The following is a 13,230-nucleotide window of genomic DNA, read 5'->3' on the forward strand; positions in this document are numbered from 1 at the left end:
GGGCTGTGACTGTAGGATAGGTGCTGTCTGTCTGCTATCTCTGAGACATGGAGTGGGCTGTGACTGATACTCCTATATGTTTATATAACAGCTCATGTTATGTCACTGCATTCATTACTTAACTAGACAGACGGTAAGAGGTTCAGGAAAGAGAAGATAGGAGGAAGTTGAAAAGTTGAGAAGATGGAAAGAGGTGGAGAGAAAATAAAAATTGATACAGGTGACAAAAAGAGTCTGAGTGTGTTTTAGTTGTGGAACAGTTCGTTTGACTTGGGCTGTGCCATGCCAGGCCGTGCCAGGCTGTGCCACTCCCTCTCTGTAGGAGCTCTGGTTGCAGGTCTCAGTCCCCATGCCCGGGTAGAGACAGATGGGACTTCAGGACAGACACTCACTGCTCAGGAAATTCACCAGATTGGGAGAGAGGAGACAGGGCAGGAGGGTGTAAGGAGCAGGGTGGTTGGGTGCTAGGAGCAGGGTGGTTTGATGCTAAGAGCAGGGTAGTTGGGTGCTAAGAGCAGGGAGGTTTGATGCTAAGAGCAGGGTGATTGGGTGCTAGGAGCAGGGCGATTGGGTGCTAGGAGCAGGGTGGTTTGATGCTAAGAGCAGGGTGGTTTGATGCTAAGAGCAGGGTGGTTTGATGCTAGGAGCAGGGTGGTTGGATGCTAGGAGCAGGGTGGTTTGATGCTAAGAGCATGGTGGTTTGGTGCTAAGAGCAGTGTGGTTTGGTGCTAAGAGCCGTGTGGTTTGGTGCTAAGAGCAGGGTGGTTTGGTTCTAAGAGCAGGGTGGTTTGGTGCTAGGACCAGGGTGGTTGGGTGCTAGTTTATTAACCCTCTGGCCACATTGAAGACACTAAGAGTAGTCTTGTACAGATTTGCATTATCTTACATGTTTGCAGGTCAGGGTTTCATTAGTGAGCTGTGACAGTTTGATATTTTTTTCTCAAATCATTTTTTTCCTTCACATTCTGTGAAGGTCTATGCTCTCATCATTTAAGACACTTCAGAACCACATGCCCGTGGACAGTTCCACAGTGGATCAATCATTTCAATCATAGCTCCAAAAACTGCAAGGATAGAAACCATTTTTAAAATAATAGTTTAGCTTGTTTCTATTCCGTAATGTGTGATGAATGGAATAGCTATTACCTTGATGAAAAAAAGAGAAAAAAGCTCTTGATATATGGATGATTCATTATTTACTGACCCCCTCCCCCCACCTTGCTCATATGCACCCAACTACTGAAAAGCTCAATACAAATGTGATTGATTCGAATAGCAGACTGACAGAGACTCCAGCTGGGGCACTTTGGGGGCATACTGACGTGTGTGTGTGTGTGCTCTGTTTCTTTAGTGCCTGGAGTATGTTTGAGTGCCCCACCCCGTCCCAACCTACCCCCCCTTCACCTCTCCATCACCCTCCCCCACCCACTCTCCATCACCCTCCCCCTTCACCTCTCCATCAGCCTCCATCACCGTCCCCCACCTCCTCTCCCTCCCCCTCCTCCTTCTCCTCTTTATCACCTTCCCCCTCCCCCTTCTCCTATCCATCACCCTCTACCTCCCCCACCCACTCTCCATCACCCTCCTCCTCCTCCTCACCCTCTTTACCCTATTCCTCCTCCCACCCCTCCTCCTCGTTTTTCTGCTTGTGCTGTTATTTAAAATGACTCTTTCTTCTTTTCTCCTATATTGCCCCCCTCTCTTTTGGCTGGTTCAGAAAATGAGTTTCGGGGTGAGCTCCTGAATCAGCGGTGGACGCGAGGCGAGAGGATCAGCCGCTGCCAGCCCGCACAGAGACTGCAGAGCGGACCAATCAAAGTGAGTTACAGAGCACAGCACTTTATTTCTGATTTCTGAGCACTTCAACACCGCCCAGCACAAGGGAAGGTGGGGGGTGGAGCGGGGGTGGAGGAGGGTGAGGGGGTGGAGGATGAGGAGGGAGGGTGGAGGAGGTAGGGTGGAGGAGGTTCAAGGGGGAGTGAAGGGGGAGGGGGTGGAGGAGGGGGGAGTTGCTCGACAAGCGTGCTGGACAGTGCACTTCAGGCAAACAAATCAAACAGCACATCAAATCCTCTCTCCTGCCTGCCCAGCCTATAGCACAGCTCAGCACAGTTCAGCTCAGCTCAGCTCAGCTCAGCATTTTACTTCCACAGAGTTCACTAGAGCATTTTGTTTTTGACATCAGACAGAACATCTCAAGAGGATGTCCTTGAGCTGCTTTGATTTTTCACCGATATTCCCCCTCATCAGCATAAAATAAAACATCTTTCTTTCTTTCTTTTCTTTCTTTCCCTCTTTCTTTCTTTCTTTCTTTCCCTCTTTCTTTCTTTCTCTCTCTCTCGCTCTCTCTCCCACTATTATGACTGCTCCTCTCTGTGGGGATATTTGTTTTACTTTGTATTTTAACCTGAATTTATACACATATTACAGTTTTTCTTGATTGCTAAGACACTTTTAATGAAACTGGGGTCCACTTGATCTCCATCATAACCATATTCTTCTTTGTTAAGCTGTAAGTCTTCCAGCTGTAGCCTACCTGATTAAATAAAGGTGAAATAAAATGTTAAAAAAGTCATTTCTCATTGCTTTCACATACAATGCAAATGCTAAGCACATTTTTGCTAAACAGTAAACACATCTCTCTATAAAAGTTGAGTAAATCATGACAAATAACATGAAAACATTTGGTCACAGACGATAGAAAATAACTCCCATGAATGTGAACCTCTTCTGCACGAGTGCAAAACGTATCAGTCAGCAATCAGTCCTTATTCATGCATAAAAGAGGTCGCCTCTGAGTTGCTGTTTGCAAGAGTGGACCGAGTAAGAGGTCAAGGAGAGGAGAGGTAGAGGGACCCATAGAGGAAGAGAGTTCAGCTCTCAGTTCAAATGGAAAAAGGTTCAAGCTTTTTGTTTCTGGATATTCTTGAGTGATATTCTTTCTGAATTGGTCATCTTTGGTAAAATCATTTTTGGGACATAATAATACTGTTATGTTTACTTGCCTTTTATGGTGCATACTATACTTATAGTATCAACAAATGGCCCAGACATGCAGAGGGTTAAGCATGTTAGGGTATATTGATCGTTGTAGTTAGTATTTATTGGGCCATTGTGTAACGAGTGATTGAAAACTTTTGATTAGATAACAAGTTGTATGTTTGTCAGAGGTCGTTGATTTGGTGTAATTTATTTCATATTTTGAGAGTCTTAATGCATTAAAAAAATCTAATGTTTCATTTTGGCCAATATGTTTCAGTGTGGGGCTGGAGGTGAATTGTTTCTGAAAAAGGGAATTCTGTTTGGACAAAGGTGCACAAGTAATAAAGACGAAATGTAACAAAGTGGAGGGATGGAGGGGGTGTTGTCCTCTGGGTCTAGTTAAAGCTGTTTAGCTACCCTCTGAAGGCCAGGGTTCATCAGAAAGGATGGCTTTTATTGATTTGGTTTGATTTCTTGAAGTGGAGTAGCAGTTACAAGCTATGCTTTAAATCGAAACAGTGAATCATTTCAAACAGATTTCCTCGTTCTGGATTGGAATCTGTGCTGAAAAGACTTCGCTCAGAGTAAGAGAAAGAGATGAGGAATGGAGAGCGATGATGTCTGATAAAACAACAACTCATGAGTGTGTAACACAGTTGGTTTTAGTAGTACCTCCTCCTCCACGGTGTGAATGATTCAAATGAGCCCGGCTGGGGCTCAACACGTAGTAGTGACTGCTTGGTCCAGGAACCCGGGCCTCTCTAATTGGCAGTTGCTGTCCGCAGGTAATTTTGGAGATGTCAGTCTTCCTTGCTGGTTGCCTAGTGAACGCGGGCGGCTCTCCTGGTTCGCTCTCCGCTTGTAAACGTGAAAATGAATAAAAGACTGATTTATGTGCACCAGGGGAAGAGGGGTGACCTTCTCTGTGAAGTCATTGCCCCCAGCCAGCAATTTACATATAGCTGTCAGAATGCAGAGCAGAGATGGCCTTCCTGGCTGTACGGCACACAAAGAGGGACATAATTGTTAATGTAACACAGTCTGTAGGGATGCAAAGCGCTCCTTCATGAGCTACTCTGGTAAAACCCACACCTTCTCCTCTCTCGCTGCAGGGAGAAAAGAGCATCTGGGCACCATATACATTTCTCATTCAAAGAATGTAATTAAAAAAACAACACAGGCAAAGGATAGGTTTGAACATACATTAAAAAAAAGAAGCCCTTTGAAAATATGGTGAATCGCCAGCCTCATTTCGCTCTGGATTCATTCAGTGACTTTGTGTTCATATAAAATTAATGAGGTGGAATAAAATAAAATAAAAACTGAACTCAGATGTGCTTACCTATTTAAATGTGTGTAGCTATGGTTACTGCAAACATGAAAGCAATAGGGGCTCCTTTCAATCCCATTTGATTCATGTGATGACTATCGACGTGGGAAGAAGCAGAGGCAGAGAACGAGACAGGAGAAACCGAAGTGTGTACAGGCTCATCATTGATAAGACACAGCCAACACAGTGAATCTCTTTAGGGCTGCCTCATTTGTTTTCTCCCCCCCGGGTCACATGGGTCATGAAGAGTAAGGAGAGGCTAGGCTAATACACAGTCCCCATTTTCTGTCCAGTGAAAGAGACAAAACAAACTGTGTTCATTAGCTTCTCGTGGCTTTTTGATCCCCTGTAAAACTTTCCACTCATGCCACACACAGGCCCGTGAGTTTGAGCACAGAGAGCAAACTACACCCTTTAGTTTGGGGCACAAAGCCGGCTTGTTGCACGGGTGCACATTAGCAGTGCCTGATCAAAAGCCCAGGGGCCAGGGGAGGAGGGAGGGCTGGGGCCGGGCCCCGGGCTCCACACTGCACCTGTACCTCCGGATAAGCACGAGACGCAGAACACAGGGCTCCCCCCCAAAAAAACACAACACACTTCTTATGCCCCCTCTCTCCTCTCCCTTTTCAAAAGTAGCTCTATTAGCAGGAAGTGCCTTTGCCAATCACAGAAAAAGAACGAGAAAAAAGAGACAGATATGTTTGAATTCACTGTGGCCCTGCCAACTTCACCACTGACTGAGACAAAGCAGCTAATGCTGAAGCGAGGGGGAGGGTGGGGGAGGACAGGGGATAGCATGGGGAGGGGGAGAGGACAGGGGAGAGCATGGGGAGGGGGAGAGGACAGGGGAGAGCGCAGGGGGACAGGCCATAAAAGACCCAGAGTTCAGTAATCAAAGCTAATGTTCCCATTGTGTCTAAAAAAAGCATCTGATAGCTTTAGAGTGTGCCTGCCTGGCTGCTGAGTGGGGAATCGGGAACGGTGGTACCGCGAGGTGTGGCTGGGGGTCAGTAGTGAAGGGGGGAGGGGGGGCCTTCACACCTGCTCTTTTGTGCCTTAAAAGCAAGGCCTGAGTCGGGTGAACCCGGAGCGCTGGGTCCCTAAAAGAGCAATTACAGTGATTCTGAGCAGTTCTGTTTTTGTCGTTAATATTACTACTATATTTTGGGGCTCCCAAGTTGTGCAGCGTGTTTAAGGCACTGCATCTCAGTGCAAGAGGCGTCACTACAGTCCCTGGTTTGAATCCGGGCTGTATCACATAGGGCGGCGCACAATTGGCCCAGCGTCGTCTGGGTTTGGCCGTTTGACTTACCTAGTTAAATAAAGGTGAAATAAAATACTATGGTCAGGCAGCACAGTTATGATTACCATTCCCTTTGCTTACAAGCCATGCCGTCATGTATGTAGGCATTGCATATTACTTATTTTGATATTCCAATCCACTCAGGTGCTGGAAATAACAGCGGTAGAGAGGCGGGGAGTGTCCTGGGTGGCGAAGCGGACAGGTTTGTGGTTGCAGAGGGCTGATTCTGGAGGAGAATTTCAAAACAAACACCTGTTTCTTTTCTCTCCCTGCATTTGTTATTTGTCTTTCACATTTTCACTTTTCACTATAATGTTCTGGTGATTCATGTACTGTCACTTCTTTCTTTCTCTCTCTCTCTCTGTGTGTGAGGACTGAGTAAGAGGGCATTGGTACAGTAGAGATGTTCTTCCTGGTGCTCAAGGTTTATTTTAACCTCCAGCAACTCTTCTGTCTCAGGTTAACCAGCAATGGGAAAAGATGGAGAGAGGGAGTGGGGAGAGAGAGGGAGGGGGAGAGAGAGGGAGGGGGGAGAGAGAGCGAGGGGGAAGTGCGTTTTCCAGAAGAAAAAATATATAATCTATTTGTATGCCTGCCTGTGCGGTTTTGTTTGTCTATATAAGTGCATTTGTGTTTAATTGTGAATGCATGGGGCTTCATCTTGCGTCCATAACTAGTGCATTGTGGTTGCACTGTATCATAAAAGGTTGTCTGCATTATATTTACATTATATTTGTATACATGTAAGTAGACATGAATATGAACTGTAGCTCGTGAGTGGGTGTTAGTCTGTAACGGTTGTTATTCTTCTATCATTTCCCTCTTCCATTAAAAGCAATGTCCTGACTCTCTGTGACCTCTTTCCTTTGTGACAGATGAGTGTGGAGAGTGATGACAAGCGAAGCACACGTACACGCTCCAAGGGAATCAGAGGTGAGTTCAGCTCTCATGCCACAAGGAGGAGTTTGTCCTCTTTTCTCTTATTTTACAGCCAAGGCAGATTTCCCTAAAAGGTGCTAGTCCACAGCTTTCCTCTCTAAAAATATGTCTTGTCCAGTAGTGCTGGTCCGCTAGCCATTGTTACCTGGCAGGTCTCAGCTCGTGCTGAGTGGACTGATCCGAGAGAGAGAGAGAGAGCACGGTTCGCGTTCAGAACGCAGTCAGGGGTCCATCTCCTTCATAGATAGATACCCACCGTACTGAATGATGAAACAGACAGAAACTGACTGCAGAGAAATGCATAGGCCTGACTATGGGGAGAGGGATGCTGACTGAGTGCTCTTTAGGTATCCTCTTACTCTGGGCCTTCTGACACCAGATTAATGCATCTGTAATTGGAGCTGTGACTGTGTTCTGCAGAGTTTTTCTATCCAATAGCGACAATGAGACCTACAATCTGCTCTATTGCTGACACCCTATTGGTTCCTCCTTGAGTAATAAACTGATAGTGGTGTTGACTGAGGACTATGATTCATTGTTTCAATTCAATGCATTCACCTGAAAGAATTGCAGTATTTTTAACGGATATCTGACATTTATTTTTTAATTTCACAATTATGATAACTAACATGCTCCATTTTCTGAACCCCTCATATACAGTAATTGGTTCTGATCAGCGCCAAGAAATTTGGCTTATTTAGATATTATTGGATGTGTGTGTGTGTGTGAACCTGTTTGTTGTAGGAGTATGTAGATATTTCTTTCTTCTCCTGATAATGCAGTCATGTATATTTCTGTGAAGAGGCCTCTTGATAATGCAGTCATGTATATTTCTGTGAAGAGGCCTCTTGATAATGCAGTCATGTATATTTCTGGGAAGGGTCCTCTTGATAATGCAGTCATGTATATTTCTGTGAAGAGGCCTCTTGATAATGCAGTCATGTATATTTCTGTGAAGAGGCCTCTTGATAATGCAGTCATGTATATTTCTGTGAAGATGCCTCTTGATAATGCAGTCATGTATATTTCTGTGAAGGGTCCTCTTGATAATGCAGTCATGTATATTTCTGGGAAGGGTCCTCTTGATAATGCAGTCATGTATATTTCTGTGAAGAGGCCTCTTGATAATGCAGTCATGTATATTTCTGTGAAGGGTCCTCCTGATAATGCAGTCATGTATATTTATGTGAAGAGGCCTCTTTATAATGCAGTCATGTATATTTCTGTGAAGGGTCCTCCTGATAATGCAGTCATGTATATTTCTGTGAAGAGGCCTCTTGGTAATGCAGTCATGTATATTTTTGTGAAGGGTCCTCCTGATAATGCAGTCATGTATATTTCTGTGAAGGGTCCTCCTGATAATGCAGTCATGTATATGTCTGTGAAGAGGCCTCCTGGGATTCGTATTGATTGTCGTTCCTTCTGCAGTGCAGCTTTCAGAAAGCTCTTTCACCTTTGTGTTCACAATCATTTATTTCTCCTCTCTTATCGCACCTATAGTTCCTATAGAGCTTGTTGGACAAGAGCTGAGGTAAGAAACACAAGACTGTCTTCTTCTATGTTGCTTGTCTTTCTAGTTTGTATCTCTCTAACAGAAAACATTATACTGAAGCCTTGTTTGTTTTTTTGTTTGTCGTATTGCACATTTCTGACAAAAATAAAGGACATGTCAGTCATTCAGAGCAGTAATACAGAAGACTTGTCCCCAGGGATAAGAATGATCAGAATACCCATAATCACTCAGTGGATTTTTTTTTCTGTCAGATGATGCTATCAATATCGTCCATCATTTACTTCATGGTCCAAAGTTTAACCTCTCTAACATACTGAAGTGAAACAGAAACCCTTAGCCTTCATCTTCTTCCTCCACCTCCTCTTCCTCCCCCAATGAGCATGACCTGTATAGGGGCTAATGAACCTCATTAGTCATGACTACATCGTCTACACTCCCCAGATAGTTTTTCATTCTTTATCATTTGTCTCCCTTCACTTCTCAACTCCAAAAAAAAAACCTTGACGTGTTGGAGAGGCTTGCGTCTTCATTTCAAATGCAGCATTTTAATAAGTAAAAGTAATAATATGGATAATTGAAGTAATAAATACGATTGCGGAGAGAAGTTAATGAGAATTGAAATGAGTCGTTCTAAAAGGGTCGTAACAATGCGAATGAAATGTCGCTGCGGCCCTGTAGCTGAGAGGAAATGACAAAACGCCTGGCGGGATCACTATCACATGAAATGGGAATGGTCAGCTTGATGGGTGACACATTTGTCCTTGGTTAATACCACCTGCATGTCTTTGTGTGTGTGTGTGTGATATTGTGTGTTTGTATTATCTATGTGTGTGTGAGTGTGTGTGTGTATGTTATCTAAGCGTGAGAGTGCATGTATGTGTGTGTGTGCTATCTAGGTGTGAGTGTGTGTGTATTTTATCTAGGTGTGAGAGTATGTATGTGTTTTCTAGGTGTGTGTGTGTGTGTTATCTAGGTGTGAGAGTGCATGTATCTGTGTGTGTGTTATCTAGGTGTGAGTGTGTGTTATCTAGGTGTGTGTGTGTGTGTGTGTCAGGGATGCTAACTGGTGAAGACCCAAAAAGGTGACCCTTTTATTTAGTTGCACTGAAATATGTAATAAATCCCTGCTAGGGGGTAATACAGATTTAAACTAATTAAACAACAAAGAATATGATCTACATGATCAGTCTGTGTGTGTTAAATAACAAGTGGTTCATGTGAACCGAACTCACAGCTAAAACATGTAAAGAAATACATCCAATGTTACTTTTTGCCTAGACTTTACTGCAAATGAAACTCAAGTCTTGAGGAAAAACAATCCACTAATATTGCAGTTAGCCATGACAGCCTTTATAATAGAAAGCTTGTGACGACACACACTTAAATATTGCATTTGGGGGGGGAAAAAAACATCTTAAAGTATAAATAGAATGAAACAAACAGGCATTCTATTTTTGCTCTATTATAGTGACCACTATATTAGACATCGATCAATTGCACAAGGCTACATCTGTGCAAAAATAACGTTCACTGAGTAAAACATGTGATAATCCCCCCTCACACACACACATACACACACACACGCAAGTGTTACTGTCAAAGTTGAACACAACAAAAGCAATATCTTTGGGCTACACTGCACATTATTATGTTGTACACTTTCTGCCTGTGGACATTTGTTGGCATAGCATGAGACCCTTTGTTGGCATAATTGATCTCTTTCAGGCAGAGAGTAACACCTGGCATTCCCCTTTTAATCCACGGTATTGAAGAAGTGAGGAAGAGGGAAAGTGTGTTGTGTTCCTTTCACCTCTATAGTGGCATCCAGTTTAAGCCAGGCCCAGCTCCAGCTACACTCGATCCCTGAATCCACTTGTTTAACAAGCAACGCCTCATTTTCACCTAATTCTCTCATTCTGAAAATGAACCACATACTGTAGAGGGAAAACATCAGTTCATAGATAGTAGTTAGTTCGTTAGCTAGTTAACTAGTTAACATTTCACACAGATTGCCAAGGTCCAGTAAGCAACTAACGTTATAACTTGAGGAATGGCAAGGAGTCGTATACCAGTAAATACTATAGTGAATTGGTTAAGTTACTAACGTTAGCTCATCTGATGTTGTAACGTTAGCTAGCCAGCTGTCTGACTTTATTAGCCAGCTAATTTTCACACCAAAAACTCAATTATTTGATCAGTTAAGTTGGCTAATGTTGCTCAACATTTCTCTGGCTAGCAAACAGAGAATTCGATCCAGCTAGCAAGATACTGTTAACAATTCTTGTTCCACCACACTTTCTCCCTCACCTCAAACTTTCCAAATGCTAGTTGTTTTTCAGGCTACAACTCATGAAGTACTGCTTCATCACATTCTCAACCCCCGTTCTCCGTGGTCAGGCCTCTCACCGACCTCTCCGTTATCGTTCAGGGGACGCGTTGCTGTAACTGACAAACGGCCTTTCCTACTCTCCCGCTCTCTTTCCAGAGCACGCGCTGATGCTGTAACTAGAACATGGGTTGTCTCTTTTCTCTTCAGTCACGTGCTGCATTTTGTTGTTATGTGAACGATTGGCTGAGCCTTGGATACATTTACATTTACATTTAAGTCATTTAGCAGACGCTCTTATCCAGAGCGACTTACAGTCAGTATTGCTCCAAATGTGCAGTTCGCGTACAGACAGTAGTGATCTACACGAATCACATAGGTTACCTATTTTGGAATCAAAACGCAGAAAGGTTTCTAGTTTGCATCCCTGGTGTGTGTGTTTGTGTTATCTAGGTGTGTGTGTGTGTGTGTGTGTGTGAGGAAGTGTGTGTTTGTTAATTTGTTTTTTGTTTGTTTATCGTTATTTTTATTCATTTTTTTACTACCTTTTAATTCTTTCACTTCAATTATTTTCAATTCTCCAACGGACAAAATGCGTAAAATCTGTAATGTATCTTTGACTCCATTCAGCTGCCCCACCCCTGGATGCAATGGCTCTGGCCACATCAGTGGGAGATATTCACGACACAGAAGGTAGGGCAGACAACCCCCCACCTACTGTACCCCCTCAGCCCCCAGCCCTCAGCCCTCAGCCATCAGCCCCCAGCCCTTAGCCCCCAGCCCTCAGCCCCCAGCCCTCAGCCCTTATCCCCCATCCCTCAGCCCCCATCCCCCAGCCCTCAGCCCCCAGCCCTCAGCCTTTATCCCCCAGCCCTCAGCTCCCAGCCCCCAGCCCTCAGCCCCCAGCCCTCAGCCTTTATCCCCCAGCCCCCAGTCCTCAGCTCCCAGCCCTCAGACCCCAGCACCCAGCCTCCATCCCTCAGCCCCCAGCCCTCAGCCTCCAGCCCTTAGCCCCCAGCCCTCAGGCCCCAGCCCCCACCCCCAGCCTCCACCCTTAGCCCTCAGCCTTTATCCTCCAGATCCCAGCCCTCCTGGGTCTCAGAACAGTCCTGATATGTCCCTGTTTGACACTCTGTCTTACCCAGAGGGCCCCTGTAGACCCTGGGCCGCTCACTGGGTTGTGACTACAGCTTATTGGAAAGAATCAGACAAATTGTCTTTATTTACATGTGTATTCATTCAAGAACCAATTTTCTGATGAACTGGGTTTACAGATTCCCTCCACTTGCTCTGTTTTCTAGGTGAGGGCTGTGGTTGTAATGTTTGAGTGAGCACAGCACCCTCCTCAGGGCATAGGACACTCTGCATTGCTCCATTATTCATCCCCATGTCATTTTTAACTCACGTTTTTGTTATTGGAATGATTTGAATAATGTTTGTGTGGTTTCATTTTGTTTTGTTATGCATGAAGTTTATATTTTTGGTGCTCATTACTGGAGATGCACCCCTCAGGGTTCTCTCTATAACATTCCACCTCTATCCCTTTCTCCATGTCCCCCCAACACCCTTCTCTCCCTCTCTATCCCTATCCCCCCAACACCCCTGTCCGCCCAACACCTCTCCCCCTCCCCCCCATCTTCCTCTCCCTCTCTCTCCCCAAACCCCCCTCTTCCTCTCCCTCTCTCCCCAACACCCTCTCTCTCTCTCTCTCTCTCTCTCTCTCTCTCTCTCTCTCTCTCTCTCTCCCCAACACCCCTCTCTCCCTCTCTCCCTCCCTCTCTCTCCACAAACACCCCTCTCTCCCTCTCTCCCTCCCTCTCTCTCCCCAATAACCCTCTCTCCCCCTCTCCCTCACACCCTCTCTCTCCCCAACACTCCCTTCTCCCTCTCTCCTCAACACTTCTCTCCCCATGCAGTGTGCTGGGCTGCCCCTTGGCCAGGAAGCGACGTCTGGCAGACGCTGAGGCAGAGCAGGACCAGCCGTCCTCTAAAAGGAAGTCCCACCCTCTAAAGCTGGTCATGGACGAGGGCTTCAGCATGGACAGTGATGGGAGCAGCGAAGAGGCAGAGGAGGAGAAAGAGGAGGAGAAAGAGGAGGACGAGAAGGAGGAGAAGACAGAAGAGCTGACCCAGGAACAGCCACAGCACGAAGAAGAAACCGAGGAGGAGCAGGAGGAAAGGCAGGAGAAGGAGACAGAGGAGGGGGAGAACACAGATCAGGAAGAGGAGGAGAACACAGATGCAGCTGATGCAGATGAAGGTATGAACTGTACTCTGTAAACACACACCACCGGCGAATCAGAATGAAGGAAGTTATGTGACGCTGTGTGATGACATTAACTGTCACTGATCATTAACCATGACGTCATTCTGATAATGTACAGGAGATAATGGATGACAGAGAGGATGATGCTCATGACAGTGCTGCTGATGGTAATGACGACCAGTTAGTGTCACACTGTTCTCTCCGTTGAACTCACTGATATCTCCCTTGCCTGTCCCACAGAGGAATGTATGATCATTGAGCCGGTATCTAGTAAAACAGCTTGCAAAGCTGAAGAGGGGGAATGGCCAAAGAGAGAGGACTACTCCAGCTACCATCAGATCCTAGCCAACTCTCTACTCCACCTGGGCGGGGTCCCCGACACCACAGAGACCACCTCACACGAGCCCGTTACCATGGAGACGGAGGAAGATGTCACAGCTGTGAAGCACTCCGTTGTGGTAGTGGAACACTCAGAGGCGCAGGAGGAAGAGGAGGAGGGACAGGAGGAGGAAGAGGAGGAGCAGCAACCTGCAGAGAAAGAGGAGGAGGAGGAGGAAGAGGAGGAGGAAGA

General features: G+C 45.5%; 1 protein-coding gene across 4 annotated transcripts in view; it reads left to right on the plus strand.

The window, feature by feature from the left end:
- Positions 1-1,718: 1,718 nt before the first annotated feature.
- Positions 1,719-13,230, plus strand: part of LOC115120690 (myelin transcription factor 1-like) — a 41,419-nt gene continuing 29,907 nt past the window's right edge. For 3 of the 4 annotated variants that reach the window (XM_029649655.2, XM_029649654.2, XM_029649656.2), the window contains exons 1-6: positions 1,737-1,818; positions 6,491-6,548; positions 8,055-8,085; positions 11,024-11,086; positions 12,310-12,653; positions 12,900-13,230. The exon at positions 12,900-13,230 is cut by the window's right edge and continues 869 nt beyond it. In XM_029649655.2, coding sequence (XP_029505515.1) covers positions 6,491-6,548; positions 8,055-8,085; positions 11,024-11,086; positions 12,310-12,653; positions 12,900-13,230 — 827 coding nt within the window. In that variant the 5' untranslated portion in view covers positions 1,737-1,818. Of the gene's footprint in view, positions 1,819-6,490; positions 6,549-8,054; positions 8,086-11,023; positions 11,087-12,309; positions 12,654-12,899 lie in introns of all 4 variants that reach the window. The other variant, XM_029649651.2, reaches the window with a different exon arrangement.

This window comes from Oncorhynchus nerka, linkage group LG20 (genome assembly GCF_034236695.1).
Source record: "Oncorhynchus nerka isolate Pitt River linkage group LG20, Oner_Uvic_2.0, whole genome shotgun sequence".
NCBI lineage: Eukaryota > Metazoa > Chordata > Actinopteri > Salmoniformes > Salmonidae > Oncorhynchus > Oncorhynchus nerka.